This window comes from Schistocerca piceifrons, chromosome X (assembly GCF_021461385.2).
Source record: "Schistocerca piceifrons isolate TAMUIC-IGC-003096 chromosome X, iqSchPice1.1, whole genome shotgun sequence".
NCBI lineage: Eukaryota > Metazoa > Arthropoda > Insecta > Orthoptera > Acrididae > Schistocerca > Schistocerca piceifrons.
In genome coordinates, this window is record NC_060149.1 from 489,535,005 (window position 1) to 489,562,706 (window position 27,702).

The 27,702-nt window shown below is 50.4% G+C and overlaps 2 protein-coding genes across 2 annotated transcripts in view; one reads left to right on the plus strand and one right to left on the minus strand.

The window, feature by feature from the left end:
* Nucleotides 1-1,408, plus strand: part of LOC124722443 (axoneme-associated protein mst101(2)-like) — a 17,558-nt gene extending 16,150 nt beyond the window's left edge. The window contains exon 3 of the mRNA XM_047247605.1: nucleotides 1-1,408. This exon is cut by the window's left edge and continues 2,836 nt beyond it. Coding sequence (XP_047103561.1) covers nucleotides 1-1,408 — 1,408 coding nt within the window.
* A 1,524-nt stretch (nucleotides 1,409-2,932) lies between these two features.
* LOC124722445 (aquaporin AQPAe.a-like) lies at nucleotides 2,933-19,851 on the minus strand. Its single transcript, XM_047247606.1, has 4 exons — nucleotides 19,778-19,851; nucleotides 12,280-12,463; nucleotides 3,190-3,270; nucleotides 2,933-3,085 (listed from the first exon to the last, which is right to left on the minus strand). Exons 1-4 carry the CDS (start codon nucleotides 19,849-19,851, stop codon nucleotides 2,933-2,935), a joined length of 492 nt encoding a protein of 163 aa, XP_047103562.1.
* Between the last annotated feature and the right edge of the window lie 7,851 nt (nucleotides 19,852-27,702).

A 27,702-nucleotide genomic window follows, 5' to 3' on the forward strand; every position in this document is an offset into this window, starting at 1 on the left:
CGGCGGCAAGGAGAAGGCGGCGGCGGCGGCAAGGAGAAGGCGGCGGCGGCGGCAAGGAGAAGGCGGCGGCGGCGGCAAGGAGAAGGCGGCGGCGGCGGCAAGGAGAAGGCGGCGGCGGCGGCAAGGAGAAGGCGGCGGCGGCGGCAAGGAGAAGGCGGCGGCGGCGGCAAGGAGAAGGCGGCGGCGGCGGCAAGGAGAAGGCGGCGGCGGCGGCAAGGAGAAGGCGGCGGCGGCGGCAAGGAGAAGGCGGCGGCGGCGGCAAGGAGAAGGCGGCGGCGGCGGCAAGGAGAAGGCGGCGGCGGCGGCAAGGAGAAGGCGGCGGCGGCGGCAAGGAGAAGGCGGCGGCGGCGGCAAGGAGAAGGCGGCGGCGGCGGCAAGGAGAAGGCGGCGGCGGCGGCAAGGAGAAGGCGGCGGCGGCGGCAAGGAGAAGGCGGCGGCGGCGGCAAGGAGAAGGCGGCGGCGGCGGCAAGGAGAAGGCGGCGGCGGCGGCAAGGAGAAGGCGGCGGCGGCGGCAAGGAGAAGGCGGCGGCGGCGGCAAGGAGAAGGCGGCGGCGGCGGCAAGGAGAAGGCGGCGGCGGCGGCAAGGAGAAGGCGGCGGCGGCGGCAAGGAGAAGGCGGCGGCGGCGGCAAGGAGAAGGCGGCGGCGGCGGCAAGGAGAAGGCGGCGGCGGCGGCAAGGAGAAGGCGGCGGCGGCGGCAAGGAGAAGGCGGCGGCGGCGGCAAGGAGAAGGCGGCGGCGGCGGCAAGGAGAAGGCGGCGGCGGCGGCAAGGAGAAGGCGGCGGCGGCGGCAAGGAGAAGGCGGCGGCGGCGGCAAGGAGAAGGCGGCGGCGGCGGCAAGGAGAAGGCGGCGGCGGCGGCAAGGAGAAGGCGGCGGCGGCGGCAAGGAGAAGGCGGCGGCGGCGGCAAGGAGAAGGCGGCGGCGGCGGCAAGGAGAAGGCGGCGGCGGCGGCAAGGAGAAGGCGGCGGCGGCGGCAAGGAGAAGGCGGCGGCGGCGGCAAGGAGAAGGCGGCGGCGGCGGCAAGGAGAAGGCGGCGGCGGCGGCAAGGAGAAGGCGGCGGCGGCGGCAAGGAGAAGGCGGCGGCGGCGGCAAGGAGAAGGCGGCGGCGGCGGCAAGGAGAAGGCGGCGGCGGCGGCAAGGAGAAGGCGGCGGCGGCGGCAAGGAGAAGGCGGCGGCGGCGGCAAGGAGAAGGCGGCGGCGGCGGCAAGGAGAAGGCGGCGGCGGCGGCAAGGAGAAGGCGGCGGCGGCGGCAAGGAGAAGGCGGCGGCGGCGGCAAGGAGAAGGCGGCGGCGGCGGCAAGGAGAAGGCGGCGGCGGCGGCAAGGAGAAGGCGGCGGCGGCAAGGAGAAGGCGGCGGCGGCGGCGGCGGCGGCGGCAAGGAGAAGAAGGCAAGGTGAAGAAGGCAAGGTGAAGAAGGCAAGGTGAAGAAGGCAAGGTGAAGAAGGCAAGGAGAAGAAGGCAAGGAGAAGAAGGCAAGGAGAAGAAGGCAAGGAGAAGAAGGCAAGGAGAAGAAGGCAAGGAGAAGAAGGCAAGGAGAAGAAGGCAAGGAGAAGAAGGCAAGGAGAAGAGTAAGGAAGACAGTGAGATGGAGAAGAACAAAGAAAGGAACCAACCAAAGAAGGGAGAATCGAGAAGTGAAAAACCAAAAAGACCACAAATACAGGTCGTGGGATCGTCCGTCTCCGGACGCAGGCGCTAACTACCCCCTGGGGGGATGGACTCCTTTTAGTCGCCTCTCACGACAGGCAGGAAGACCTGGGGCCTATTCTGACCCCTGGACCCTCGGGGGGGGGGGGGGGGGGATGACCACCAAATGTGTTATACCTGTATGAATCGATATTTAGAATTATTATCTTATGTATGTGGTTGTGGAGATCATTTTGCATTTGTAGGCTTTAACTGGTTCATGTCAAGGGACAGCGCCATAACCTGCCGGCATCTTCACGCTGTCGTTAAGCAGGCAGCTTCCTGCTTATTTACCAGGCGAAGGCTGTCACCTGAAGTACTCTCGGCGTGTTATCGCCCTCCGATATCCATAAGGTATCTTTGAGACAAATGTACTATCGATGTGAATGGAAAGTTTAATGGTTAAGTACTTCTCTCGACCTTACACGAATGGTAACTATGTCGCTGATTAACTTACTTCGTAATGCAATACAACGATTGTTGTGAGACATTTATCCATCTTTTCTTTTAAAATTTACGTCTATCTGAAAGTAAACTCATGATCAAGAATGTACGAATGCGTTATTCCAGTGAAATAAGTTTTCGATCGATAGAATCGAGAATAGAAATTATACCTTATGTTAATTTGTGGAAGACACGAAACTTACAGGACTGGTTACGAGACAGTAACTGAACTTTTTCTCTACTTCTGAGCTAGTACGAAGTTAATAGGTGTCGCTGTGTTAAATTCGTCGTGGTGAGCCCTTTTGGGAATGGGTCTTAAAAAGTCCAGCTGAATTACTGTACGTACGTGATTGAAAGATTGTTAACTCACGTTAAGAATGTCAATTTATGTTGCATGCGAAGAGAGATCGCGCTGCAATGGCTGTAATCTATTTTGAAGGGGAAAGGGGGGGAAATTATTCGGGTGGATTTCCCTTCGTTTGAATACCAGCTATAGGAGCATCTGATTCCACTAGTCATCGGATACTCGTTTTCGACATGCTCAATTTATTCAACTTTAACAACATTTAAACATCCACTGCAGCGTAAGATCTCTGTTCATTATAAATGTTTCACATTATAAATGTTTCACATCATAAAAATTTTACATACATTATGTGTCCTCGCCACGCCTAGTGAAATAGGCGAGTTCCAATATGCATTCTCTTAACATCAGGCTTAATTAGGTGTATACATTCGTCCACAAAGTTCAGGCAGGAATTGGACAATGTCATGTTGTCGAGAGCATTACATTTTTGTTTCGTGCTTATACATGCCGTTCCGCTACTCCTGAGGCCACGGCAGAAGCTTGGCCCGGAGAAGCCCTATGCTCTGCTGCATCCACAGGCTCTTCTGACCTGAAGTATTGGTAGACGATACCCGCAGCAACACCGCCTACGCACGGTCCCACCCAGTACACCTGCAAAAGACGGCCGAACCAATACAAACCAAATTCGTATCATCGTTAGACAGCTTTGTTGACAACTCCCTTAATGCATTTCAGATTTTTCCTTGGATACACACCCAATGGTTTGTCCAAGATCCAGTAACGAAAGCAGGTCCGAAAGAACGAGCCAGATTCATACCAGCACCAGTATACTGCATCTGCGAAAAAATGAAGGTCATTTAGTCTTGCACGATACCTCAGGGATATTTCCGCCTTACATTTGAATCCATCAAACTAGGGATATACAGTTTATTGAACTGTAGGAGATCCTTTGTCATCTACAGGTGCGTACTGTGGCTGCTTTTTCCGCTACTATCAGGATTTGCCTTACTGTTGAACGAAGTGAATTTTCTATCGTTGGAACTTTTTGGGTAGTACTCTACAAAATCTTCAATTTAACTGACATCGTAAAGCAGTTTTATCTTCCCGAGGCTGAAGTTATGAAGGCGAGCACACATTCTAACTCCGTGTTATTTAGTTTGGGACGATACCTTCACGTTTAGTCTGACATACACTTAACCTCAATGATTCACTTCTTTCATTGTAACAGAGTTCCTGGTGTGCGAACATCACCACTCTTTCCCACTCACTGATGACACAAAAGTGATCATACGTCTGGACGACGCTAGGTCGATCCAAACTCACTCTATATGGCATTAGTCCACATAGAAAATTTAAATACACAGTTTAAATAAACACTAATGTCACCGATTACTTCTTTTATACGGGGTAGACCAAGAAGTAGTGCTCTGTGTCCAAAAATTTAGTGACTGAGAAAAAGCGAAATTAGTACTGATTCTTGACTGAACTGTCCGCTACACACCTCACTCTTTGCACTGTCGTCTATTCATTGGTATCTACCTGCGACATCATTGAACCACTGCACAAAAACCCAGTTCAGAAACCTTCAGCACCTTGCTTTTTGACTTGTGCTTAAGCTGTTTTAACTTCATGCAAGTTATTTGATCCGTAACAGCGTATGTTCTTTTCTTAAGTCCTAACAGTCAGATGGGCTGTAGGGTGCAAGATGCACCCATGACCAGCCTTATTTTGCAATCGCTTGGGAGGCGAAGAATGACGTTCGAGGGTGCCCATTATTGGCTCCGTAAGATTCTTGACTGTGGTTACACAGGCGTCGCTGTTTATCGGTAACGCTACAGCGTTTATCTTGCTGATCGCTATCAATACGTCCTCGATTCAAATCTTATCAATGTCTGCCAGCCGCTGTGCGGAGTGCTTGCAATGTCAGTTTCTTCGGTATCTAAGTATTTCACCCGCTGCCGTACGTTGTGCATGTCCATTACAGCGTACCCGCCCTCTTGTCTAAACAGCTTGAAAATAGTTACAAGAAGCAGATCCTTTAATTATAGTAGCCCTTTTTTTATGCTTTGGTTCAACGATGGCGAAAATTTGTACAAATGGTCACGAACGGTAGTGTTGGGCAAATAACAGTTCAGATCTATACGAACTTTGCTATTTTAATTTTTTTTAAATATCGAGACAGTGTTACATCCACCCTTAATTCGAATCTGAATGATTCCATAATCAGCGAAAGCTAAACATGTATCTTTGTTGCATTATCTTATGAAGCACATATCCTGGTAAGAATTCAAACGAAGGAGAAATCAACAGTTGAAGGGGAAACACTGGGTTAGTTCACTGGCCAGAAGCAACCTGAAATCGCCGCCGCTGTCACTAGAATATTTAACGACACAGACTCGCCACCTAGACGTTAGCCACCAACAAACGCAAGCCATCTCAAGCCTTTGGCGTTCGCTTGGAAGATTTTTTTTTGGTGGGGTTAAAGGGCGCTCAACTACAGACGTCATTAGCGCCCAGGCACAAGTGTAAGAGCACATGGAATCTAGTAAAACTCAAGGGGAGGGGGGGACACCAGAAAGTCCGTACAAACATGCTGATAAAATAAGTAAAAAGGTTAGATGTCTTTGGACAAGCCAGTCAAAGTTATAAAACGCAGAACACGAGCAGCTGCTCGAGCGTCATCAGCTAAAATATCCGGTAAAGTAGATGGCAGAGACAGGACAACACGAGATTGACTAAAGCGGGGACACGACAATAAAACACGGCACACTTAATACCTGACCACAGGGGCACTGCGGGGCTGTGTCACCGGACAGCAGGTAGCGGTGGCTAAACCGGCAATGCCCAATCCGCAACCTGGTCAGAAGGACCTCCTCTCACCGAGATGGGAGGATGTTGTCCAAGCTGTTGGGAGCGGTTTTACTGCCCGGAGCTTGTTTCCTTGGAGGGATGACCAAGCATCCCACCACAACGACACAAGCCTCTTACAAACATCCGCACGAACGTCAGATGACGGGACACAATGGGAGGCTGGCCGAGGCAGGAGGACTGCAGCCTTGGCTGCAGCATCCGCAGCCTCATTCCCAGGCACTCCTACATGTCCAGGAACCCACAGAAAGCTGACAGGAGAACCATTATCAGCGAAAGAATGGAGGGACTGCTGTATCTGTTTAATCAAGGGATGGACCGGATAGGGAGCTCCAAGGCTCTGAAGAGCACTGAGTGAGTCAGAGCAGAGTACATACAATGAATGGTGGTGGCGGCGGGCATACTGAACGGCCTGATGGAGAGCAAAAAGTTCGGCCGTAAAGCTCGAACATTGGTCGAGGAGCCGGTATTTAAAGGTGACGGCCCCGACGACAAAGGCACAGCCGACACCATCGTCAGTTTTGGAGCCATCGGTGTAAATAAAGGTGTGACCGGCAAGTCCAGCACCAAGTTCGACAAACCGTGAGCAATACACTGCAGCCAGAGTACCCTCCTTCGGGAGTGAGCTGAGGTCGAGATAAATATGAACAGGAGCCTGGAGCCAAGGTGGTGTCGGGCTCTCACCCTCTCTGAAGGTGGTAGGGAGAGCAAAATCCAATTGTCGAAGCAGGCGACGGAAGCGGACTCCGGGGGGCAGCAGGGCAGACACATACAACCCGTACTGACTGTCGAGAAAATCGGCGAAGAATGACTGATAGGAGGGGTGATTGGGCATAGACCACAGTCGGCATGCATACCGACACACCAGTATGTCGCGCCGGTAGGTCAATGGTAATTCAGCAGCTTCAGCATAAGGACTCTCCACAGGACTAGTGTAGAAGGCTCCGGTCACAAGACGTAACCCCCGATGGTGGATGGAGATGAGACGGCGTAAGAGGGATCGCTGAGCAGACGAGTAGATGAAGCTCCCTAAATCCAGCTTCGATCGGACTATGGACTGATACAAGCGGAGCATGACAGTGCGATCCGCTCCCCAAGGTGAACCACTAAGAGCTCTGAGGACATTAAGGGAACGTTTACAACAGGCCGCCAATTAAGAGACATGTGGAGACCAACACAGTTTCCTGTGCAACGTGAGCCCTAGAAACTTAGTTGTTTCCATGAATGGGAGAAAAACGGGACCGAGATTTAAGGATGGCGGAAGGAACGCTGTATGTCACCAAAAGTTGATGCAAACCGTTTTCTCTTCAGAGAACCGGAAGCCATTTGCCACACTCCCTGAGTATAGGCTGTCTAGACAACGCTGAAGGCAGTGCTCCAGGAGGCATGTTCTCTGGGCACTGCAGTAGATCGCGAAGTCATCGACATAGAGCCTGAGACATTAGGTGGAATGCAATCCATAATTCGATTGATCGCGATGGCAAAAAGGGCTACGCTCAAGACGGAGCCCTGAGGCACTCCGTTCTCCTGGAGGAAGACTTCGGACAATACGGAACCCACACGTACCCTAAACTTTCGATCCGTTAAAAAGGAATCAAATGGGGCAGGCGACCGCGTAGGCCCCACCTGTGCGTAGTGCGGAGGATACCTCCTCTCCAACAGGTATCATAAGCCTTCTCCAAATCGAAGAACACGGCTATCGTTTGGCGCTTTCGCAAAAGTTGTTCATGATGAATGTCGACAAGGTCACAAGGTGGTCAACAACGGAGCGGCGGCGACGAAAGCCGCATTGGACATTGGTAAGCAGCCGTCGAGATTCAAGAATCCAAACTAACCGAGCATGAACCATGCGCTCCATCACCTTACTGACACCGCTTGTAAGAGAAATGGGGCGGTAACTAGAAGGAAGGTGTATCCTTCCCGGTTTGGGTATAGGAACAACGACGGCGTCACGCCAACGCATGGGGACCTTACCTTCGGTCCAGACGCGATTGTAGGTACGAAGAGGGAAGCTTTTGCCCGCCGGAGAAAGGTGTGCCAGCATCTGAACGTGAATGGCATCTGGCCCCGGAGCAGATGACCGGGACAGCTGAAGCGCACATTCGAGTTCCCGCATAGTAAAGGGGGCATTATAAGTTTCCAGATTCAGCGAGTGGAAGGAAGGTCGCCGAGCTTCTTCTGCCTCTTTCCTGGGAAGGGAGGCTGGGTGGTAATGAGCGGAGCTTGAAACCTCCGCGAAAAACCGGCAGAAGGCGTTGGAGACACCCACTGGATCAACGAGGACCTCATTACCAGAGGTCAGGCCAGGTACCGAGGAGTGGGCCTTAATGCCCGACAGCCGGCCCAGGCCACCCCATACGACGAAAGAGGGAGTGAAACTGTTGAAGTAGCTGGTGAAAGAGGCCCAACAAGCTTATTTGCTGTCTTTGATGATTCTACGGCATTGCGCTCCGAGTCGTTTGTATTCAATACAATTCGCCAATTTAGGATGGCGGCGAAACGTGCGTATACCACGTCGTCGACCACGGATAGCGTCCCTACAAGCCTCGTTCCACCAGGGGACGGAGACGCGACGTGAAGAAGAAGTAGTACGAGGAATGGAACGTTTGGCAGCATTGATGATATCAGCCATGAGGTATTCGACCTGACTGTCACAACTGAGAAAATCGTGGTCCGGAAAGGTCGCCAGGGGGGAGTAAAGTCCCCAGTCAGCTTTCAGTATGTTCCAGCTCGAAGGACGTGGGGATGGGGTGTGGTGCAGGAGACGAACGACACAGGGCAAGTGGTCGCTCGAATACGTGTCAGAAAGGACATACCACTCGAACCGATGGGCAAGAGTGGTAGAACAGATCGAGAGGGCCAAGTGGGAGTAGGTATGAGTGGAGTCCGAGAGGAAAGTCGGGGCGCCAGTATTGAGGCAGACGAGATTGAGATGGTTGAAGACATCCGCCAAGAGTGAGCCTCTGACAGGATGCAGGGAGCCCCAGAAGGGATGATGGGCCTTGAAGTCGCCAAACAATAAAAACGGCGGGGGAAGCTGAACGATCAGGTGCATCATGTCAGCCCAACTAACAGCAGATGGAGAGTAGATGGTACAAACTGAAAAAGTAAAAGCAGAAAGAGTAATACGGACAGCTATTGCTTGGAGTGGGGTGGTCGATGGGATGGAATGGTAATAGACATCGTCCCAAACGAGCAACATGACCCCACTATGAGCTGGGATACCGTCCACAGGGGTGACGTCATACTGCTCCGAGGTATAATGGGTAAAGGCAATACGGTCAGTCGGGCGCAACTTGGTTGCCTGGAGACCAAGGACGAGCGGACAGTGCAGGCGGAGGAGCAGTTTTAATTCCTCCCGATTACATCGAATACCTCTGATGTTCCAATGTAACAAGGCCATCGCTAGTCAAAAAAGAGGGGAACGAGATGGGGGAAGAGCTGGTCACCTCGACGGCCGCAGAGGGCCAGGTGTTGAGGGAACAACGCTACAACTGGCGGGAGGCGGATCCTGTTCCATCGAGTCATCGCCAGCTGCGGATGCTGTCCCGGGTTGTGTAGGAGGGGCAGCATCATTCGCTGACGAGATGCCAGCTGAACGCCTGGCAGCAGAGCGTCCCGGCGAAACTGAGGACGGCCAAGAGCAGCGTCTCGCGGATGGAGCGTCAGACGAAACGCGTCGGGGTGGAGAGGGGGATAGAGAGTTTTTCTTGGAGGCCTTCTTCGAAGTCCAAGGAGGCACAGGGATGGTGGGCTGGACCCGAAGAAGGTCCTCACGCGCGGGGTCCGTTTTGGAACGCCGTACGTCAGAAGCTGGGGTCCGGAACGTTTCCCCAATTGACGCCTGAGAAGAGGATCGCTTCTCAGGAGGAGGAGGAGGAGGAGGAGGAGGAGGAGGAGGAGGAGGAGGAGGAGGAGGAGGAGGAGGAGGAGGAGGAAAGGTGGCCCCTGGGGCAGAGGGGGTGGGGGCCATGGGTGAGGAGGATTTGGAAGGGAGGGATTTGGGAGGCGGAGGCAGAGACCCCAGATGTGGGGAAGAGGCGGAGGGGGGACAGGATAGGGGTGAGGGTACCGCGGCAGGAGTGGACACAACTGCGGCCAACGAAGTGGTCAACAGCACGGGATGGAGGCGGTCATACTTCTTCCTGGCCTCAGAGTAAGAGAGACGATCCAAAGTTTTGAGTTCTTGTACCTTCTGATACGCAGGGCAGTCTAAGGATCTAGGTGAGTGGGTGCCAGGACAATTAACGCACTGAGGTGGTGGGGTGCATGTATGTTTCTCACAAAGAGGTTGTCCCCAATCGCCACAAAGGGGCTCAGCCTCACACCGTGATGACATGTGCCTAAAGTGCAAACACCGAAACCAGCGCATAGGAGGCGGGACGTAAGGTCGCACGTCGCACCGGTAGCACATCACCTTTACCTTCTCTGGGAGAACGACCCCCTTGAAGGCGAGGATAAAGTCCCCGGTGTCGATGCGACGGTCTTTGGGGCTGCGCTGGACTCGCCGGACGAAATGCACGCCTCGGCGCTCCAGGTTGGCCCTGAGCTCCTCATCAGATTGCAGCAGGAGGTCCCGATGAAAAATAACCCCCTGCGTCCTATTTAGTGCCTGATGCGGGACAATGGACACTGGGATGTCCCCTAGTCGGCCGCACGCCTGGAGCGCCGCCGACTGTGTGGCGGAGGCGGTCTTTATAAGAACGGACCCCGAACAAATCTTACTGAGGTCCTCGATTTCCCCGAAGATGTCCTCAATGTGCTGAACAAAGAACATGGGCTTGGAGGTGGCGAACATCCCCCATCGGTTCGAGAACAGACCAAATAGCAGGGGAAGTACTTCGCCCCAAGCCAGTGGGCCTGTCCCTCCTCCCAGGGAGTGGCCAATGCGGAAGGGGCAGGAGAACCAGAACCAGAGACAGTACCTTTCTTTTTAAAAGACTCGGCCACAGAGCGACCCGATAAATGTTGACATTTCATCTGCGGAACATCCGCCCTGATACCACCCACTCCAACCAGGGGCTCTCCCCACGGGCGCCACCCAGCCTCAGCAAGGGCCACCTGGCATGATGACCATTGCCGGGAGTCCTGATGCCCCAAGGAGACGGGCATCTACTCCTTGGCCGACGTGGGGAGGGTGCAGCTCAGGTATCGACAGTACGATCCCTGTGTTGTCAGGGGGCTACAACCTAGAGGGTACATGACGACCCCACCACAACGGGCTGGCTACCGTGCTGGATTTCTGGTGCCATGGAAAGTCCATCATGATCGTAGGTGCAGATGGGTACGCACTATGGGCGTAACTTGTACAACCCATCAGGCGTTTCGGCCCAATTTGAAGAATAGCGGGTATGGTTACATCGCCTGTACAATGCTGAGTGCCAAGGTCTTAGTGCACTGAGGACCAGTCGTACACCACGTAAGGCGTCCTTCCCCAAAAGGCTCGTACTTCTGTAGAATTTTGAAAAATGGAGGTCAAATCCCAAGGGGGACCATCACATGGAAGGTCTAAACGGTTGGAACTCCTTTTAGTCGCCTCTTACGACAGGCAGGAATACCTCGAGCCTATTCTTACCCCGGACCCGCAGGGGGGGGGGGGGGGGGGGGGCGGCTTAAAAGAATGTATGTGGTGTACCAGGAAGAACCTTTATATTCCCGAATTTAATGGACGTAAGTATCGCAATTGTCACGTACTAACCCAAATATGAAGACCATCCGTCAGTGGTTTTGCTTACGATCTCCACACCTAATACTAGCAGTTCACACGCTGGGAAATAATTAACCTTATCTATAGCTGTAGTTATTGGCAGTTCGTATCTAAAATCCAACATCGGATAAGATTAAGTTGAACTAGCTGCCGAGTATCGTGATTAGTTCAAAATTGAAGCGCGATAATGTAAGTTCCAGTTTGGAAACACTGTAGAAAACCACTGCCTGGAATAAATACAGTATACTATAGAAAGAAACGCTATGGAAACCAAGAAAGAACGATAATTTTACTAGATGGGACTGTAACTGACGCAATATGCTAAACAGAAGACACAGGGTACATCTGTTCGTCAGTTACGCCAGACGCTCGACGTGACTGTCACACTGCAGGATTACGCGCTGCTGGTGAAGGTCTCCTCCTGTAAGAACGGTGCATGGAAGAAGCGTTGCATTGGCCCCATGTAAAGGGGCTGGACAAAAGCGTAGTTTCGTGGATACAGAGTCTCCAAGTGCAGTGCGGCGGAGGGTGGAGCACAATTGGTCCGACTTCAGCACACGTTGCCACAGCATTACAGGAGGAAGTTCCGCTGTGGAATGCTAATATGCAGTGCACGGCAATTTACTTGAAATTACGACCTGCTTTTGAGGACTGCATAAAATTCTGCCGAACATCCAGCATTGATCTCCATACAAAATTAGCAGTGTTCAGGAGTAGCTTCAATGCTGACTGCCAGTAACACGAACTTATTTTTGCTCGCATCGTACATACGAAGCCGTAGTGAATGTGCTTACGTAACAGTGAGTAAACTATTGAAAACCGAACATGTGCAGTAACGTACATTACGCAGTACCGTTTAATGTGCAACTCACCATGCATGTCCTATTGCTACTCCCCTGCTATTATACCATGGGTAAACACAGATCAAAGTTATGAGGTGCCGTTAAAACTGTTAGCGCTGTTTCTCTACACCATGAAAGGAGCCTATTAAAGTTTCTGCTGAACTAGATGCTACGGTAGAAACGGCAGTTTTGAACATTTAGGGCGGTATCTGAGGACATTTACCAATTTACTAATTAAATTGGTGTGCCAACTGATAAGCCGCCGATTCTCCAACTAGATGGCTGAATTCAGGCACTCCCACGATCAAATCGACTGATTTATTAGCCGTAGTCTCCACGTTAGCACAGAAGCCAACTGCAGGCAAGGAACAGTCACTGAAATTAAGCCTTACCCATGAACAGGGACTTTAGGTGCTCGGGAGACATACCGCGAACAAGTGGCAGGCTGTGATAGACATGCCGACAGTGAAGGGTCCTGCTGCTGCCGCCGCCGCGACAGCGCTGTACACCGCCATCACGAGCACGAATGATATGACCATCTCCACGAAGCAGCCCTGCGTCGGCGTCACGTGCCGATTCAAGGCTGTAACGCCCAGCGTTGCGACCGTCTCGCTGGGTTGGTTGGTTGGTTGTTTGAGGTTAAAGGGACCAAACAGCAAGGTCATCTGCCCCTTGTTTCAAATAGAGTCCACTCTGCTAACGGGACATCTCAGTATAGTCAGAAAAATAAAACGGAAAAAGGGGAAACGTAAAAGGGCAGTCACGTTGTCATTAGTAAAAACAAATGAGGGAAGTTGGCAAGAGAACGAACCCAACACCATGCTGAAGCAGCATAGGCAAGACCACCTGTGACTGAAAAGGTACAACTGCTATAATGCAGAAAGTACGTATGGGAATAGAAAAACTAACCAAGCCTTAAAAAGAAGAGGTAAAAACAGAGTAAAAGGGAAAGAAAAGAGGATTCCTATCAGGGAGGTGAATCGGGAATCTCTGAACACTGCCTACAGTGGGAGACACCCAAACACTCACCGCCCTGCCCCAACACCAGAGCGAGATTAAAAACTTTAAAACTGAGAATAAAAACCACTCTCCCGGAGGAAACTAGAACCAGAGAGACCATCTGGGAATCGTCAGCCAACATCAAAGGTAAAGTGTGGGGGAGCCTGTACTTAGCACGCAGAGCCAAAAGAAGGGGGCATTCAACCAAAATGTGGGCCACTGACTGGAAGGCTCCACAACCACATAGCGGGGGTGGCTCATCACGCAAAAGGAAACCATGGGTCAGCCTGGTATGGCCAATGCGGAGACGACACAGTGTGGTCGAGTCCTTGCGGGAGAGGCTAAAGGAAGAACGCCATGGGCCTGGATTCACCTTAATGGCACGAAGTTTATTAGACAGTGGAGTAGCCTCCCAAGAATTGGCCCATGACTGTGCGAAGTGGGATTTGATGTGAAGCCGTAAATCCGCTGCAGGAGGGGTTACAGAAAACGGCGGGTAAGTAACTGCTCCCCCAGCCAAACGATCAGCGAGCTCATTACCCGGGATACCCACATGGCCCGGGACCCATAGGAAGTCAATGGAACAAGCAGCACGGTGAAGATCAGCGAGATGGTCATGGATGGCAGAGATCAAGGGATGGCGCGAAAAACACCGGTCAATAGCAAGAAGGCCACTCATCGAGTCCGTACATAACAAAACGCGGTTGTGTTGGGATTGTTTAATAAAGGTAAGGGCCTGGGAAATTGCCATCAATTCCGCAGTAAACACCCCACATGAGGGTGGCAGTAGATGATTTTCCGTTCCAACAAAGGACGTGAAGGCATACCCAACATGATCAGCAGATTTAGAGCCATCAGTGTAAAAAACAACAGCATCCCGAAACTCCCATAAAATTTGGCGGAAAAAGGAACGGAACACCACCGGGGGGATGGAATCTTTCGGACCGCGGCGGAGATCCATCCGAATTCGAGGCCGACGAACTAACCAAGAAGGGGTGGAGGGGAGGGAGCGAGGAAGACAGGACAAAGAAGGAAGCCGAAAATCACGGTTAAGAGACGCAAGGCGCAGCCCGACCGGTAAACCCGCCCGAGGGCGGGAGTCAGGCGGGCGACGTCCATGGTCTGGGAACAGGATAGAATAGGATAGTAAGGGCATAAGACACCAGAAGCTGGGACCGCCGAACAGAAAGGGGGGGGGGAATCCCAGCTTCAACCAGGAGACTATCAACAGGGCTAGTAGGGAAGGCACCGGTGGCCAAACGGATACCACGATGGTGGACTGGATCCAGCACGTGCAGCGTGGAAGGAGCAGCTGAACCATAAACTTGACAACCATAGTCCAAACGTGACAGAACTAGAGCACGATAAAGACGGAGGAGGAGGGAACGGTCCGCACCCCAGGAGGAGTGGGCAAGGAAGCGAAGGACATTGAGTTTACGGAAACATCCTACCTTCAGGAGTCTGATATGGGGCAGCCAAGTGAGCTTGTTGTCGAAAAGAAGACCTAGGAAACGAAACTGTGGAACCACAGGCAATCTTTGTGCAGCGAGATAGAGCTCTGGATCAGGGTGGACCGTAGTACGGCGACAGAAGTGGACCACCCGCGATTTTAAAGGAGAGAATTGAAACCCGTGGGAGAGGGTCCATGCAGAGGCACGCCGTATAGCCACCTGGAGCTGCCGTTCTGCAGATGGCATCGAGGAGGAACTAACCCAAATGCAGAAATAATCCACATACAGGGCAGGGGCGACCAAGGGACCGACAGAGGCCACAAGTCCATCGATAGCAATGAGGAAAAGAAGGACACTCAAGACAGAACCCTGTGGGATGCCCGTCTCCTGGGTCCGTGGAGAACTAAAAGCAGTACCAACTCGAACTCTGAATGACCGATGGATCAGGAACTGGCGGATAAAAATCGGGAGTGGGCCCCGAAGACCCCACTGATGAAGGGTTAGTAAGATGTGATGGCGCCAGGCCGTGTCATAGGCCTTGCGAAGGTCAAAAAAACACTGCAACCAAATGGCGGCGCTGGGAAAAAGCCTGCCGAACTGCGGATTCCAAGCGAAGCAAATGATCGATTGGAGATCGTCCCTCTCGAAAGCCACACTGGTAAGGGGACAATAGATCCCGAGATTCGAGGACCCAAGTGAGCCGACGGGCTACCAGCCGTTCAAGTAACTTACAACCAACATTGGTCAAACTAATTGGCCGATAGCTGTCAACAGATAGGGGGTTCTGACCAGGCTTAAGGACAGGAACCACAATGCTATCCCTCCACTGAGAAGGGAAGTCACCCTGGAGCCAGATACGGTTAAACACCCGAAGAAGATGGTGCCGTTGTGGAGCACTGAGATGTTGAAGCAGCTGGTTATGAATGGAATCTGGGCCAGGGGCCGTATCGTGAGAAGAAGATAGAGCAGAAAGAAATTCCCATTCAGTGAAAGGTTCGTTGTAAGATTAGCAGCACTTGAGGAATCAGTACCACGCAAAGAGACGGCCGCAGAAGAGCGGCCAGAGTTTTGGACCCGTATGCGTTTCATCTGCATAGCGTCCGCCCTGATACCACCCACTCCGATCAGGGGCTCTCCTCACGGGCGCCACCCAGCCACAGCAAGGGCCGTCTGGCACGGCGGCCATTGCCGGGAGTTCCGATGCTCCAGGATGACGAGCAACCACTCCAAGGCATGCATGAGGAGGTCACAGCTCAGGTATCAGAAGTGTGATCCCTGTGTGTTCAGGGGGCTCAACCAAAAGGGTACATAGCGACCCCACCACACAGGCTGGCTACCGTGCTGGCTATGCACCCTAGCATCAGACAACGACGTAAAAGAAAAGGTGGAATGTACTAGGAGGGCACACGTCGGAGACACTAGGTAAGGTGCTCTTCCCCAAATGGCTCACACTACGGAAGAGAAATTTTGGAATGGAGGTCAAACCCCAGAGGGGGACCAAGGAATGCCAAAAGGAGGAGATGATTATGCAACAAAGCCGGAGTGTAAAACCAACAGAACCAGGAGGATAGCGGGGGGCCAACATAAGCAAGGACACCAATAGAGGGAGAGGAGAGGGCGAGGGGAAAGGGGTATGGAGGGGAAAGGAGGGGAAGGGAAAGGAAATGCAGCCCGGGAGAGAAAGGAGGCTGCAATGGCTCGGGGCCCCGTGCTCGCCACGCACGTATCCACGAAAGAGTTGTGGACCCCCTGGGGGGCGTCTCGCTGGGTGTCAGGGCCTGCAACATTCACAACATAAGGCTGCCAAGGTATCCTCTCACAGCCTTCATTAAATTACCTTTAAAACCATTTCATTTTGTCAAACGACCAGACAAATTTACAATTTGTATAGATGGATAAAGTTTGTAGTATCATTACTAATAAGGCTGTTTTGTTTTCGGAGTTCTTCGACTGTACATTGATTCTTACGAGCTCTCACCGAATTGGGATCTGTATTCACCACATACCAGGGATTGGCCTTTACACTTTATGTCCATTAAAACGCCTGAAACATTCTAGAATCGCGTGCTTCTGTTTACTATTCCCCGAGTGCCCGCGTGTAACTAATCGTTTTATGCGCAGAAATGAGTTAATTGAACAGGGATGTAAGTGGTAGGTCTGCACTCAATTTGCCCTTATTGGAAGACAATAGAAGCATCTAGGCTACGAAGATTATTTGAAGCCATTAGTTGTTGCTCAGATCGACATCCAGTTGCCATACAACTGTATTCTGTACTATTTACTGCTTTAAGGCTTCGTTCTTTGGCAACTAGTTGCCTTGTACAGTTATCATAACGCGTCAAAATTCCAGCCTACTGTTTACTGCGTAGCTTTGAAGCGATGTCCTTTCTTCTCACCATTTAACTAACTTGTTAGAACGAAATAACCACTTCAACAGGCGCAGCTACTAGTACCTGCAGCACAAATGAGCCATACAAATATTTCGGTGCAACTACCCCGAGTTTAAGTTGAGTGGAAATGGATACGCTCTAGTTCGTCATATTCTTGCAATGCCTCTTCACTCTCGTTTATTGGATATCCCAGGTGCCAAACCATACAGAAATTTTCGAAAATTGCCTCAGGAAGACGTGCATCGTCTTCGTACCAAGACGTACTTACCTCTGGTGTTAAGAATTTGAATCGTGTGAAGTCGTTTTCGTTGACTGCTTTTCTACCAGTAAAGAACCTAATCCTTTCTCTACCAGCTTTATCACAAATGAAATAGTGCCTCAGTATTAATGGTACTTCCGACAAAAACTGTTCCGCTGTTTTGCCGCAAATGGATATTGCGACTGCTGATCTGTTTAATAATGTTTTCGAACAACGAATTTCACATAAATGGAAGGAACCGATTGATAAATCGGTCAGATCGAAACCGGTCATCTCACTATTTGTGTTAATAGCGTTTTGAGTAGCCGTTTTTCGAATGACACTGACCATTACTTCTACTCTTCACTTGTATTCAGACACTCGCTCATTTCATTTCATGCAATGGCACCTTGTAACGCCGGAAATGCATATTCTATTTCCATCTATTGTACTATAAATTTTTCCTTATTTTGTTACCTGAATGTATGACATTTCTGTGTCTTTATATATTGTAATTGTTTTACTGTTTATATATATATATATGTATTTATGCATTTATGTTGGTTTGTTTTGTGAATATTATTTGTATTTATACGCTGGGTCTGGCCTAGGTAAAACTATGCTATCGAACGAATACATCGATAGGTCGTGTGGAGAACGAAAGTGTTTAGGATCTTTGGTAGTGTTAACTCTGACGCGTGGAGCGCGGGCAGAGGGGGAGTCTCGCTGGGGTGGTGCAGTGGAGCGGATGTGTGGTGTGACGCTCCCGCGAGTTGCCGCGCTTTCGGGGTTGGGCAGCATGTAATTGCGCTCGACTTGCTATGATAGTTTTTGACACGGTGTCGCGGACAGGAAGCATTAGCTGGCGCACATCGAGAGCCCGTTTCGCCTGGTGACGGTGTCGAGAAGAAGGCGCGCCAACATCCAGCTTCTGCAACAGCGACGGCCGACAATGAGTGACTGTCGCCACCTCCTCGATCGACGGCTTCAAACCTATCAACCAGCAAGGAAGACTGGAAGCACGTAAAGTTTTAGAACTGTATGCCAGACCTCAGCTTTTAAAACTGTTCAAATCACAAAATTACAGCAACGTAGCATGAACCTTTGTTGCTCATTGTCCCAATTGCATTACCAAGCAGGGTCCCTTTTCCGGAATGAACCCGAGTGTCGTTGAAATTCAAACGCCAGCAGCATTCGATTTCACTGCTTTAATTTCAAAGGTCAGTTAAGGTATTCATAGCTGGCTACAATATTTAGATCACACAAGCACAAATTAAGAGTGCGAGTTTTGTTACCGTATTTTAGCTTACCTGTGACTACAGCTCAGCTTGGTACGTACTAAGTTTTACTATTAATTGTTCAGAATCATTTAATTGAAGATCAAAGTTAAATCTTTTATTTCTAAATTGTGTGGATTCAAGTAGCTTTTGAAATGATTGTTGAGGTAGTCCAAGACTAACCGTATTTTACTGAATTTCGATGTGCTTCAGAAAGCTCACTATCAACTTCAGTCACTAAATTAACTTTCGATTTTCCGGATTTATTAATTCTTTTGCTAAATTAAGTCAGAGTGTAGCGAGATTTATTACTTCTGACAAACTTTCAGTTTTCACACTACACGTGTCAACCTTCAGTTGCCACGCTTCTAGTACGAATTGTGTGTAATAACCTTTCTTCTTCAGTTACTATAGTAATTGTCCTTAGGACTGGCGACCGTAATTTCCCCCAAATCTCAAATATCTAATTACCGCTAGTTAATTGTTAACGTAACGGCCGCACATTTACTTTATTAACTTTACCCCTTTTCAAAATTAATTTCCACCAGTTTCATTTGCATTTTTCCTTTCATTTAGATGTAACCCTTTCTTCCCTCTTTACAGATAAATTAACTTCGGTGACGATTGCTTTTTCCCCAAATTTCCATTAAGTACACGCGGTTTAATTTTTCACTGTCATTGAGGTCGATAAGTGAGGGAGAGGTTACAACCTTTCAAGCTATTCCTGCAGCGGATGTGTGAAATACTTGCGTAAGAGCAAAGGCAATGAGTTACAGGCCAGCCATTAAGCTATTCTGACAGAACTGCAATCAGAAAGGTCAATACGAGTGAGCTTGATGAGTTAAGATGCTGACATTTAATTATCTCGTCAAATTTTCGTTTCCTAGGGACTGAACAGTTCAATACTGTGCACAGGCGAGCACCTCTAGTTGCTACCGCCACACACAACCTTCACCACATTTAAGCAATGCGATTCCTTGGTGGGGGGGTATTTTCACATTTTAATTAGTAATGTCAATATAAATCCTACCTTGTATCTGATAACCAATTTAAGGCCATTTTCAATTACGTGGAAATAATGCGCACAATACGGATCACAACGTCTTTGCCGCGAACTTAGTAAAACTGACAATTTTAGCTGAAGAGGCTACTTCCTACAGCCTTTACATGGCCTGCGAGCTTCCACATCTTGTCTGACATTTTTCACGAACGAGACACTAAGAAAGCACAGACATCCAGCACACACTGTTTTCTTACTGCACTTTGCGCCACTACTATCGAGGTACGCCGCTGAAAGAGCGGCCCCAACACGCCATGACCAGGTACTTTCTAGTGAGTAGCAGTTGAATCTGCCTAAATTCTATTTGCGATACGCAGCTCACTACACTTTTACTATTATTTCCCCCGTTACTAGCAAGCTTAACGAGTGACCATTTCTTGCTCTCTAGAATGCGACCAATATTGCGATACCTACCTGCACGATGCATGCGACAGTAAGTCCAAATGTCAGGGCCACCTGAACAGTCGTCGGCTGGTAGCCTTCCGACTACGCCGTTGTAGTCGAGCCACACCCGACGACTACCAGCAGGAACGTGCTGAGGAGCTCAGCAGCCAGCTGTACCACCACTGTTTTCCAGGGCTTCATCTCGTCTAACCTTATCAGGTCCAGGACGCCTAGAACATAAGCACAGTGTCACTTCCGTGATTATGACATTGCAAGATTCAAGCATAGAAGTGAATTTTCCATAATCTTGTGAAAACACTATTTTAACCACAATGCCCGCCACGTTAACGGCTGTAGTGCTGAGGCACCTTCCGACCAAAACCAGTTTCCTGTAGCTGAGCTGCCACGTATTTTCATACTGCGACTGTCTCAGCGCTATCATTAAACCAATGTACAGCGTGTCGAAGAAACGGCTAAGATACATGTATTACAGTGCCACCTTATCCTCTGTTGCTCCACTCTTTAGTGCATTTATTTTCCTTTACTTGCATCTAAATAGTTCTGTTTTATTTTGACCATTTAATGGTTTTCGAAGAACTGTGCTCTTACTGACTGCTGTGGCTGTTGACAACAGTGGTCCTCATTCTCTGTAGTGGTCTGACTGATATGAAAATTAAGCCATCTATTCTAATTTTAATTCTTGCGCAACAGGTAATGCTCCCAGTATTATGTCAATAAGCAGCGCACACAGCGAAGAGAAGCTGAAATATGCACATTGCTCAAGGAGTTAACTGCAGTGTCATCAATCTTGTTGCATCTTATTTACTGACTGACCTCCCTCTATTTTGGACCAATTACAGTGAGATAGATGGGGCTGGCTTTAGTTTTGTTTCAGGGCTCAAACAAGTAAGTCCGTACGTGGCCATGTTGGAACCTTACAACACTAATTTGAACTAGTTAAAAGTGATTACACGAAAGCGCAATCGATGGAAGGGAAGAGAGGTAAGAAGAAAAAAGACTTCCTCTTTGAGAAAGGTCCCAAAATTCATCAGAGAGACAACGGAGGTCCCGAATTGGTGATTGACTGTCCTACGCCATAATGCTACGACAGATAAGACGTGAAACGTGATCGACAGCCCGAGCGTCGTTCGTTGAAACGGCCGATAGTTCATACGGGCGAACAATTAAAACTTAAGTGATTAAAGCGCATTTGCTCAGGAAATGGCGAACCATCAAAGGCTGATGACAATGAGCAGCAAGTAGTGGGGGCGATCACCACTTAAATGGCGATGACCAACGACAGTGCCCATTACGCAACCTTGCTAAAATGTTCTCGCGGCGAGAGGACGGAATGAAGGTCGGCGAAGCCATTGGGAAAGGTTTCGTGCCCCAGAGCTTGTTCCCATGAAGGGATGACCAGTGGTGATAAAGTAACCACCCGCTGACAGACGGCAACACAGATCATCGTAAGGAATGGAAGAACTAACAGACCGAGGTAGGTGGACTGCAGACTTGGCAGCAGCGTCAGTAGCCTTGTTTCCCGTGAGACTGACTTTTCCAGGAACCCACATAGACATCACGGTGGTTCCCTCAAGAGTAGAGAAGATGAAGCTTCCTTGGACCTTATACGCTAAGAGATTCACTATGTAGAGCACACAGGCTCTGCAGGGCACAGAGATTCTGGTTGGTTGGCTGGTTGTTTGAGGTTTAAGGGACCAAACAGCAAGGTCATCAGTCCCTTGTTTCAAATATGCTCCATTCCGCTAATGGGACATCTCAGTAAAGTCAGAACAATAAAACGGAAAAAGGGAAAAACGTAAGAGGGCAGTCAAATTGTCATTGGTAAAAAACCAAAATGAGGGAAGTCGGCAAGAGAACGAACCCAACACTACGCTAAAGCAGCATAGGCAAGACCACCTGTGACTTAAAAGGTACAACTGCTATAATGTAGGAAGTACGTATGGGAATAGGAAGACTAACCAAGCCTTAAAAAAAAGGTAAAAACAGAGAAAGGAAAAGAAAAGAGGATTTCAGTCAGGGAGGTGAATCAGGAATCTCCAAACACTGCTTACAGTGGGAGACACCCAAACACTCATCACCCTGCCCCAACACCAGAGAGAGATTAAAAACCTTAAAACAGAGAATAAAAACCACTTTCCCGGAGGAAACCGAGAACCAGAGAGACCATCTGGGAATAGTCTGCCAACATCAAAGGTAAAGTGTGGGTGAGTCTGTACTTAGCACGCAGAGTCAAAAGAAGGGGGGCATTCAACCAAAATGTGGGCTACTGACTGGAAGGCTCCACAACCACATAGTGGGGGTGGCTCATCACGCAAAAGAAGACCATGGGTCAGCCTGGTATGGTTAATGCGGAGACGACACAGTGTGGTCGAGTCCTTTCGGGAGAGGCGAAAGGAAGAACACCACGGGCCTGGTGTCAATTGCACGAAGTTTATTAGACAGGGGAGTAGCCTCCCAAGGATTGGCCCATGACTGTGCGAAGTGGGGTTTGATGTGAAGCCGTAAATCCGCTGTAGAAGGGGCTACAGAGAACGGGGGGGTAAGTAACTGCTCCCCAGCCAATCGATCAGCGAGCTCATTACCCAGGATACCCACATGGCCAGGGACCCAAAGGAAGTCAATGGAACAAGTAGCACAGTGAATATCAGCGAGATGGTCATGGATGGCAGAGACCAAGGGATGGCGCGAAAAACACCGGTCAATAGCAAGAAGGCCACTCATCGAGTCCGTGCATAACAAAACGCGGTTGTGTTGGGACTGTTTAATAAAGGTAAGGGCTTAGGAAATTGCCATCAATTCCGCAGTAAACACCCCACATGTAGGTGGCAGCAGATGACTTTCCGTTCCAAAAGAGGACGTGAAGGTATACCCAACATGATCAGCAGATTTAGAGCCATCAGTGTAAAAAACAACAGCATCCCGAAACTACCATAAAATTTGGTGGAAAAAGCAACGGAACACCACCGGGGGTATGGAATCTTTCGGACCTCAGCGGAGATCCACCCGAATTCGAGGCCGAGGAACTAACCAAGGAGGGGTGGAGGGGAGGGAGCGAGGAAGACAGGACAAAGAAGGAAGCTGAAAATCACGGCAAAGAGACGCAAGGCGCAGCCCAACCGGTAAACCCGGCCGAGGGCGGGAGTCGGGTGGGCGACGTCCATGGTCTGGGAACAGGATAGAATAGGAAGGATGAGTGGGAGAGGAACGGATAGTGAGTGCATAAGACACCAGAAGCTGGGACCACCCAACAGGAAGGAGGGATTCCAGCTTCAACCAGGAGACTATGAACAGGGCTAGTAGGGAAGGCACCAATGGCCAAACGGATACCACGATGGTGGACTGGATCCAGCACGTGCAGTGCAGAAGGAGCAGCTGAACCATAAACTTGACAACCATAGTCCAAGCGACACAGAACTAGGGCACGATAATGACGGAAAAGGAGGGAACGGTCAACACCTTAAGAGGAGTGGGCAAGGAAGCGAAGGACATTGAGTTTACGGAAACATCCTACCTTCAGGAGTCTGCTATGGTGCAGACAAGTGAGATTGTTGTCGAAAAGAAGACCCAGGAAACGAAACTGTGGGACCCCAGGCAATTGTGCATCGAGATAGAACTCTGGATCAGGGTGGATCGTAGTACGGCGACAGAAGTGGACCACCCGCGATTTTGAAGGAGAGAATTGAAACCTGTGTGAGAAGTCCATGCAGAGGCATGCCGTATAGCTCCATGGAGCAGCCGTTCTGCAGATGCCATCGAGGAGGAACTAACCCAAATGCAGAAATCATCCACATACAGGGCAGGGGCGAATAAGGGACCGACAGAGGCCACAAGCCCATCGATAGCAATGAGGGAAAGGACACTCATGACAGAACCCTGTGGGACGCCCGTCTCCTGGGTCTGTGGAGAACTAAAAAAGTACCAACTTGAACTCTGAATGACCGATTGATCAGGAACTGGCGGATAAAAATCGGGAGTGGGCCCGAAGACCCCACTGATGAAGGGTAAGTAAGATGTGATGGCGCCAGGCCGTGTCATAGGCCCTGCGAAGGTCAAAAAACACTGCAACCAAATAGCGGACCTGGGAAAAAGCCCGCCAAACTGCGGATTCCAAGCGAAGTCAATGATCGATTGGAGACCGTCCCTCTCGAAAGCCACACTGGTAAGGGGACAATAGATCCCGAGATTCGAGGACCCAATTGAGCCGACGGGCTATCATCCGTTCAAGTAACTTACAACCAACATTGGTCATACTAATTGGCCGATAGCTGTCAACAGATAGGGGGTTCTGACCAGGCTTAAGGACAGGAACCACAATGCTATCCCTCAACTGAGAAGGGAAGTCACCCTGGAGCCAGATACGGTTAAACACCCGAAGAAGATGGTGCCGTTGTGGAGCACTGAGATGTTGAAGCAGTTGGATATGAACGGAATCTGCGCCAGGAACCGTATCATGAGAAGAAGATAGAGCAGAAAGCAATTCCCATTCAGTAAAAGGTTCGTTGAAAGATTCTGACTCAAGTGGTGAAATGTAAGCTGTTAGCTTCAGCCCACTGTTTGATGAAAGAAAGCAGCTGGATAGGAGGCCGACGCTGATGCCACTGCAAAATGGGTCGCAATATGTTCTGCAAGAACTAATGGGTCCGTACAAATGCCATCTGGGAGGTGAAGGCCTGGGAGGGTGGACTGCCGATGGCAACCTTGGAGAGAGCGAAGTGTTTTTTTTTCTTTTTTTTGTGGTTTTATGGCGCACAACTTCAACGGTCATTAGCACCCAGACTACATTAGGAATGCACCGCGAGGCACAAGTTTACAACAGCAACTAAAAGGGAAAACACGATAAAAGATCGACAGGCATAGGATTAAAAAAAACAGCTTAATTACATGTCCTTAGACAGGTTGGTCAATTTGATAAAATGAACGCGAGCAGCTGCTCGTGGGTCATCTGCTAAAATGGCATCGAGAGTACATGGCAGGCCAAGATCAAGACGCAGTGGAGTAAAATCCGGAAAGGACGTTAAAATGTGGCAGACCATCAGCAAGTGCCCACATGGGCAGAACGGCGCCGGCGCAGCCGTCAGCAGATGGCGATGGCTGAACCGGCAGTGTCCAATTCGTAACCGGGCCAAAACTACCTCCTCCCGCCGAGAGGGGCGTGAGGAGGACGTCCAAGCCGCGGGAAGAGGTTTCAAGTCCCGAAGCTTGTTGTCCGTAAGTGCAGCCCAATCGGCATGCCAAAGCGATAAAATGCGCCGACAAATGACCCTGCTACGATCTGATGAAGAGACACAACAAGAAGCTGTCCGAGGCTGGAGGACCGCAGCCTTGGCCGCGGCATCTGCAGCTTCGTTCACAGGGATACCGACATGGCCAGGAACCCACAAAGCTAACTGGAGAACCGTCTTCCACCAGCTGCTGAAGTGAGCATTGGATCCGGTGCACGAAAGGGTGAACCGGATACGGATCACTGAGGCTGTAGATTTCGCTCAGGGAATCGGAGCAGGTTACATGAGCAGAATGTCGGTGGTGGCAGATGTAAAGAACAGCCTGGTAGAGGGCAAAGAGCTCAGCTGTGAAGACCGAACAATGGCCATGGAGCCGGTACTTGAAACTTTGTGCCCCGACAATAAAGGAACACCCGACCCCGTCATTGGTCTTAGAGCCATCTGAATAAATGAAGGTCTTATTAATGAGCTTCGAACGAAGCTCGACAAAACGGAAGTGGTATACCGAACCGGGTGTAACCTCCTTTGGGAGCCAACTGAGGTCAAGGTGAACACGAACATGAGCCTGGAGCCAAGGTGGCGTGTGGCTCTCGCCCACTCGAAAGGCTGCAGGGAGTGAAAAATCAAGGTGTTTAAGGAGGCGACGAAAGCGAACTCCAGGGGGTAGCAGGGCAGACATACAACCCTTATTGACTGTCGAGAGAGTCATCAAAAAAGGAACGATAAGACTGGTGGTCGGGCATTGACAGTAGCCGACAGGCATACCGACAAAGCAGTATATCGCGCCGGTAGGTGAGTGGCAATTCACCGGCTTCAGCATGAAGACTCTCGACGGAACTACTATAAAACGCTCCGATCACAAGATGTAAACCCCAATGTTGTATGGAGTTGAGGTGGCGTAAGATGGACGGCCGTGCAGAGGAGTATACGAAGCTCCCATAATCCAGCTTGGAGCGGACGATCGACCGATATAGACGAAGTAGGACGGTTCGATCCGCTCCCCACGACATACCACTGAGAACACTGAGGACATTTAATGAACGGGTACAACGGGCAGCCAAATAAGACATGTGGAGACCAGCTAAGTTTCCTGTCAAATGTAAGACCTAAAAATTTTGTTTTCTCCACGAATGGGAGAGCAACGGGACCGAGTCGTAAGGACGGTGGGAGAAACTCTTTGTAGCGCCAGAAGTTAATACGGAACATCATCTCGGCAGAAAAACGGAAGCCATTGGCGACACTCCAGGAGTAAAGATGGTGAAGAGAACGTTGAAGACAGCGCTCCAGGAAACATGTACGCTGCGCGCTGCAATAAATGGTAAAATCCTCCACGAAAAGGGAGCCTGATACATCAGCTGGGAGGCAATCCATTATTGGATTGATCGCTATGGCGAAAAGAGCGACGCTCAAAACTGAGCCCTGTGGCACCCCATTCTCCTGGCGAAAGGTGTCCGACAGGACAGAACCCACACGTACCCTGAACTGTCGATCCGTTAGAAAGGAACGAATAAAAAGAGGGAGGCGAACACGAAGTGCCCATGTATGCATGGTGCGGAGAATGCCCGCCCTCCAACAGGTGTCATAAGCGTTCTCCAAATCATAGAACACAGCCGCGGTCTGGCGCTTCCGCAAAAACTTGTTCATAATGAAGGTCGACAAGGTAACCAGATGGTCAACAGCAGAGCGGCGCCTACGAAATCCACATTGTATATTCGTAAGGAGGCGTCGAGATTCGAGCAGCCAAGCCAAACAAGAGTTAACCATTCGCTCCATCACTTTACAGACACAGCTGGTAAGCGAGATGGGTCGATAACTGGAAGGCAAGTACTTGTCCTTCCCCAGCTTAGGAGTCGGTACAATAGACTCGCGCCAGCATGCGGGAACATGTCCCTCAATCCAGATGCGATTATAAGTACGAAGAAGAAAACCTTTACCCGCAGGAGGAAGGTTCTTCAGCATCTGAATATGAATGGAATCAGGCCCTGGAGCGGAGGACCGTGATCGGCCAAGTGCGTTTTCGAGTTCCCGCATGGTGAATGGGGCATTATAACTCACCATTCGAGGAGCGGAAGTTAGGTGGCCTAGCCTCCTCTGCCCGTTTTCGGGGGAGGAAGGCAGGGTGGTAATGAGCGGAGCTCGAAACCTCTGCGAAAAAGCAGCCGAAGGCATTGGAGAAATCCTCAGGGGCCACTAAGACGTCATTCGCGATCATCAAGCCAGGAACTGGTGAGTGGACCTTAGCGCCAGATAGCCGGCGAAGGCTACCCCAGACAACAGAAAGTAGAACTGTTGAAGGTGCTTGTGAAAGCAGCCCAGCTTGCTTTCTTTCTTTAATAATACGACGACACTGCGCACGTAATCGTTTATAATTGATACAATGCGCCACTGTAGGGTGGCGTTTAAAGGTGCGTAAAGCACATCGACGACCACGTAAAGCCTCTCCACATGCTACAGTCCACCAAGGGACCGATACGCGACGTGGAGAAGAAGTAGTGTGAGGGATGCAATATTCAGCAGCAGTGAGAATGATTTCCGTGAGGTGTGCGACGTGAGTATCTCAGCTTGTGAAGGTTTGATCCTGAAAGGTCGCCCTGGAAGAGAAGACCCCCCAGTCTGCTTTGGAGATGTTCCAACTAGTTGAGCACGGAGAGGGCGTATGATGCAGGAGATAGATAACACAAGGGAAGTGATCGCTCGAATATGTATCAGAGTGCATACCACTCAAACTGGCGTGCAAGTTGGGTAGTACATATAGAGGTCTAAATGGGAATAGGTGTGAGATGTGTCCGAAAGAAAAGTAGGGGCGCCA

Bases quoted from the DNA above. Each gene is read 5' to 3' on its own strand.
- LOC124722445 (XM_047247606.1), bottom strand. From the start codon at position 19,851: ATGAAGCCCTGGAAAACAGTGGTGGTACAGCTGGCTGCTGAGCTCCTC. The intron at 3,271-12,279 runs GTATGTCTCCCG...ATTTTTTCGCAG, and splicing joins CAGCCTGCCACTTGTTCGCG to ATGCAGTATACTGGTGCTGG. The intron at 3,086-3,189 runs GTGTGTATCCAA...CGTCTTTTGCAG, and splicing joins GATCTTGGACAAACCATTGG to GTGTACTGGGTGGGACCGTG.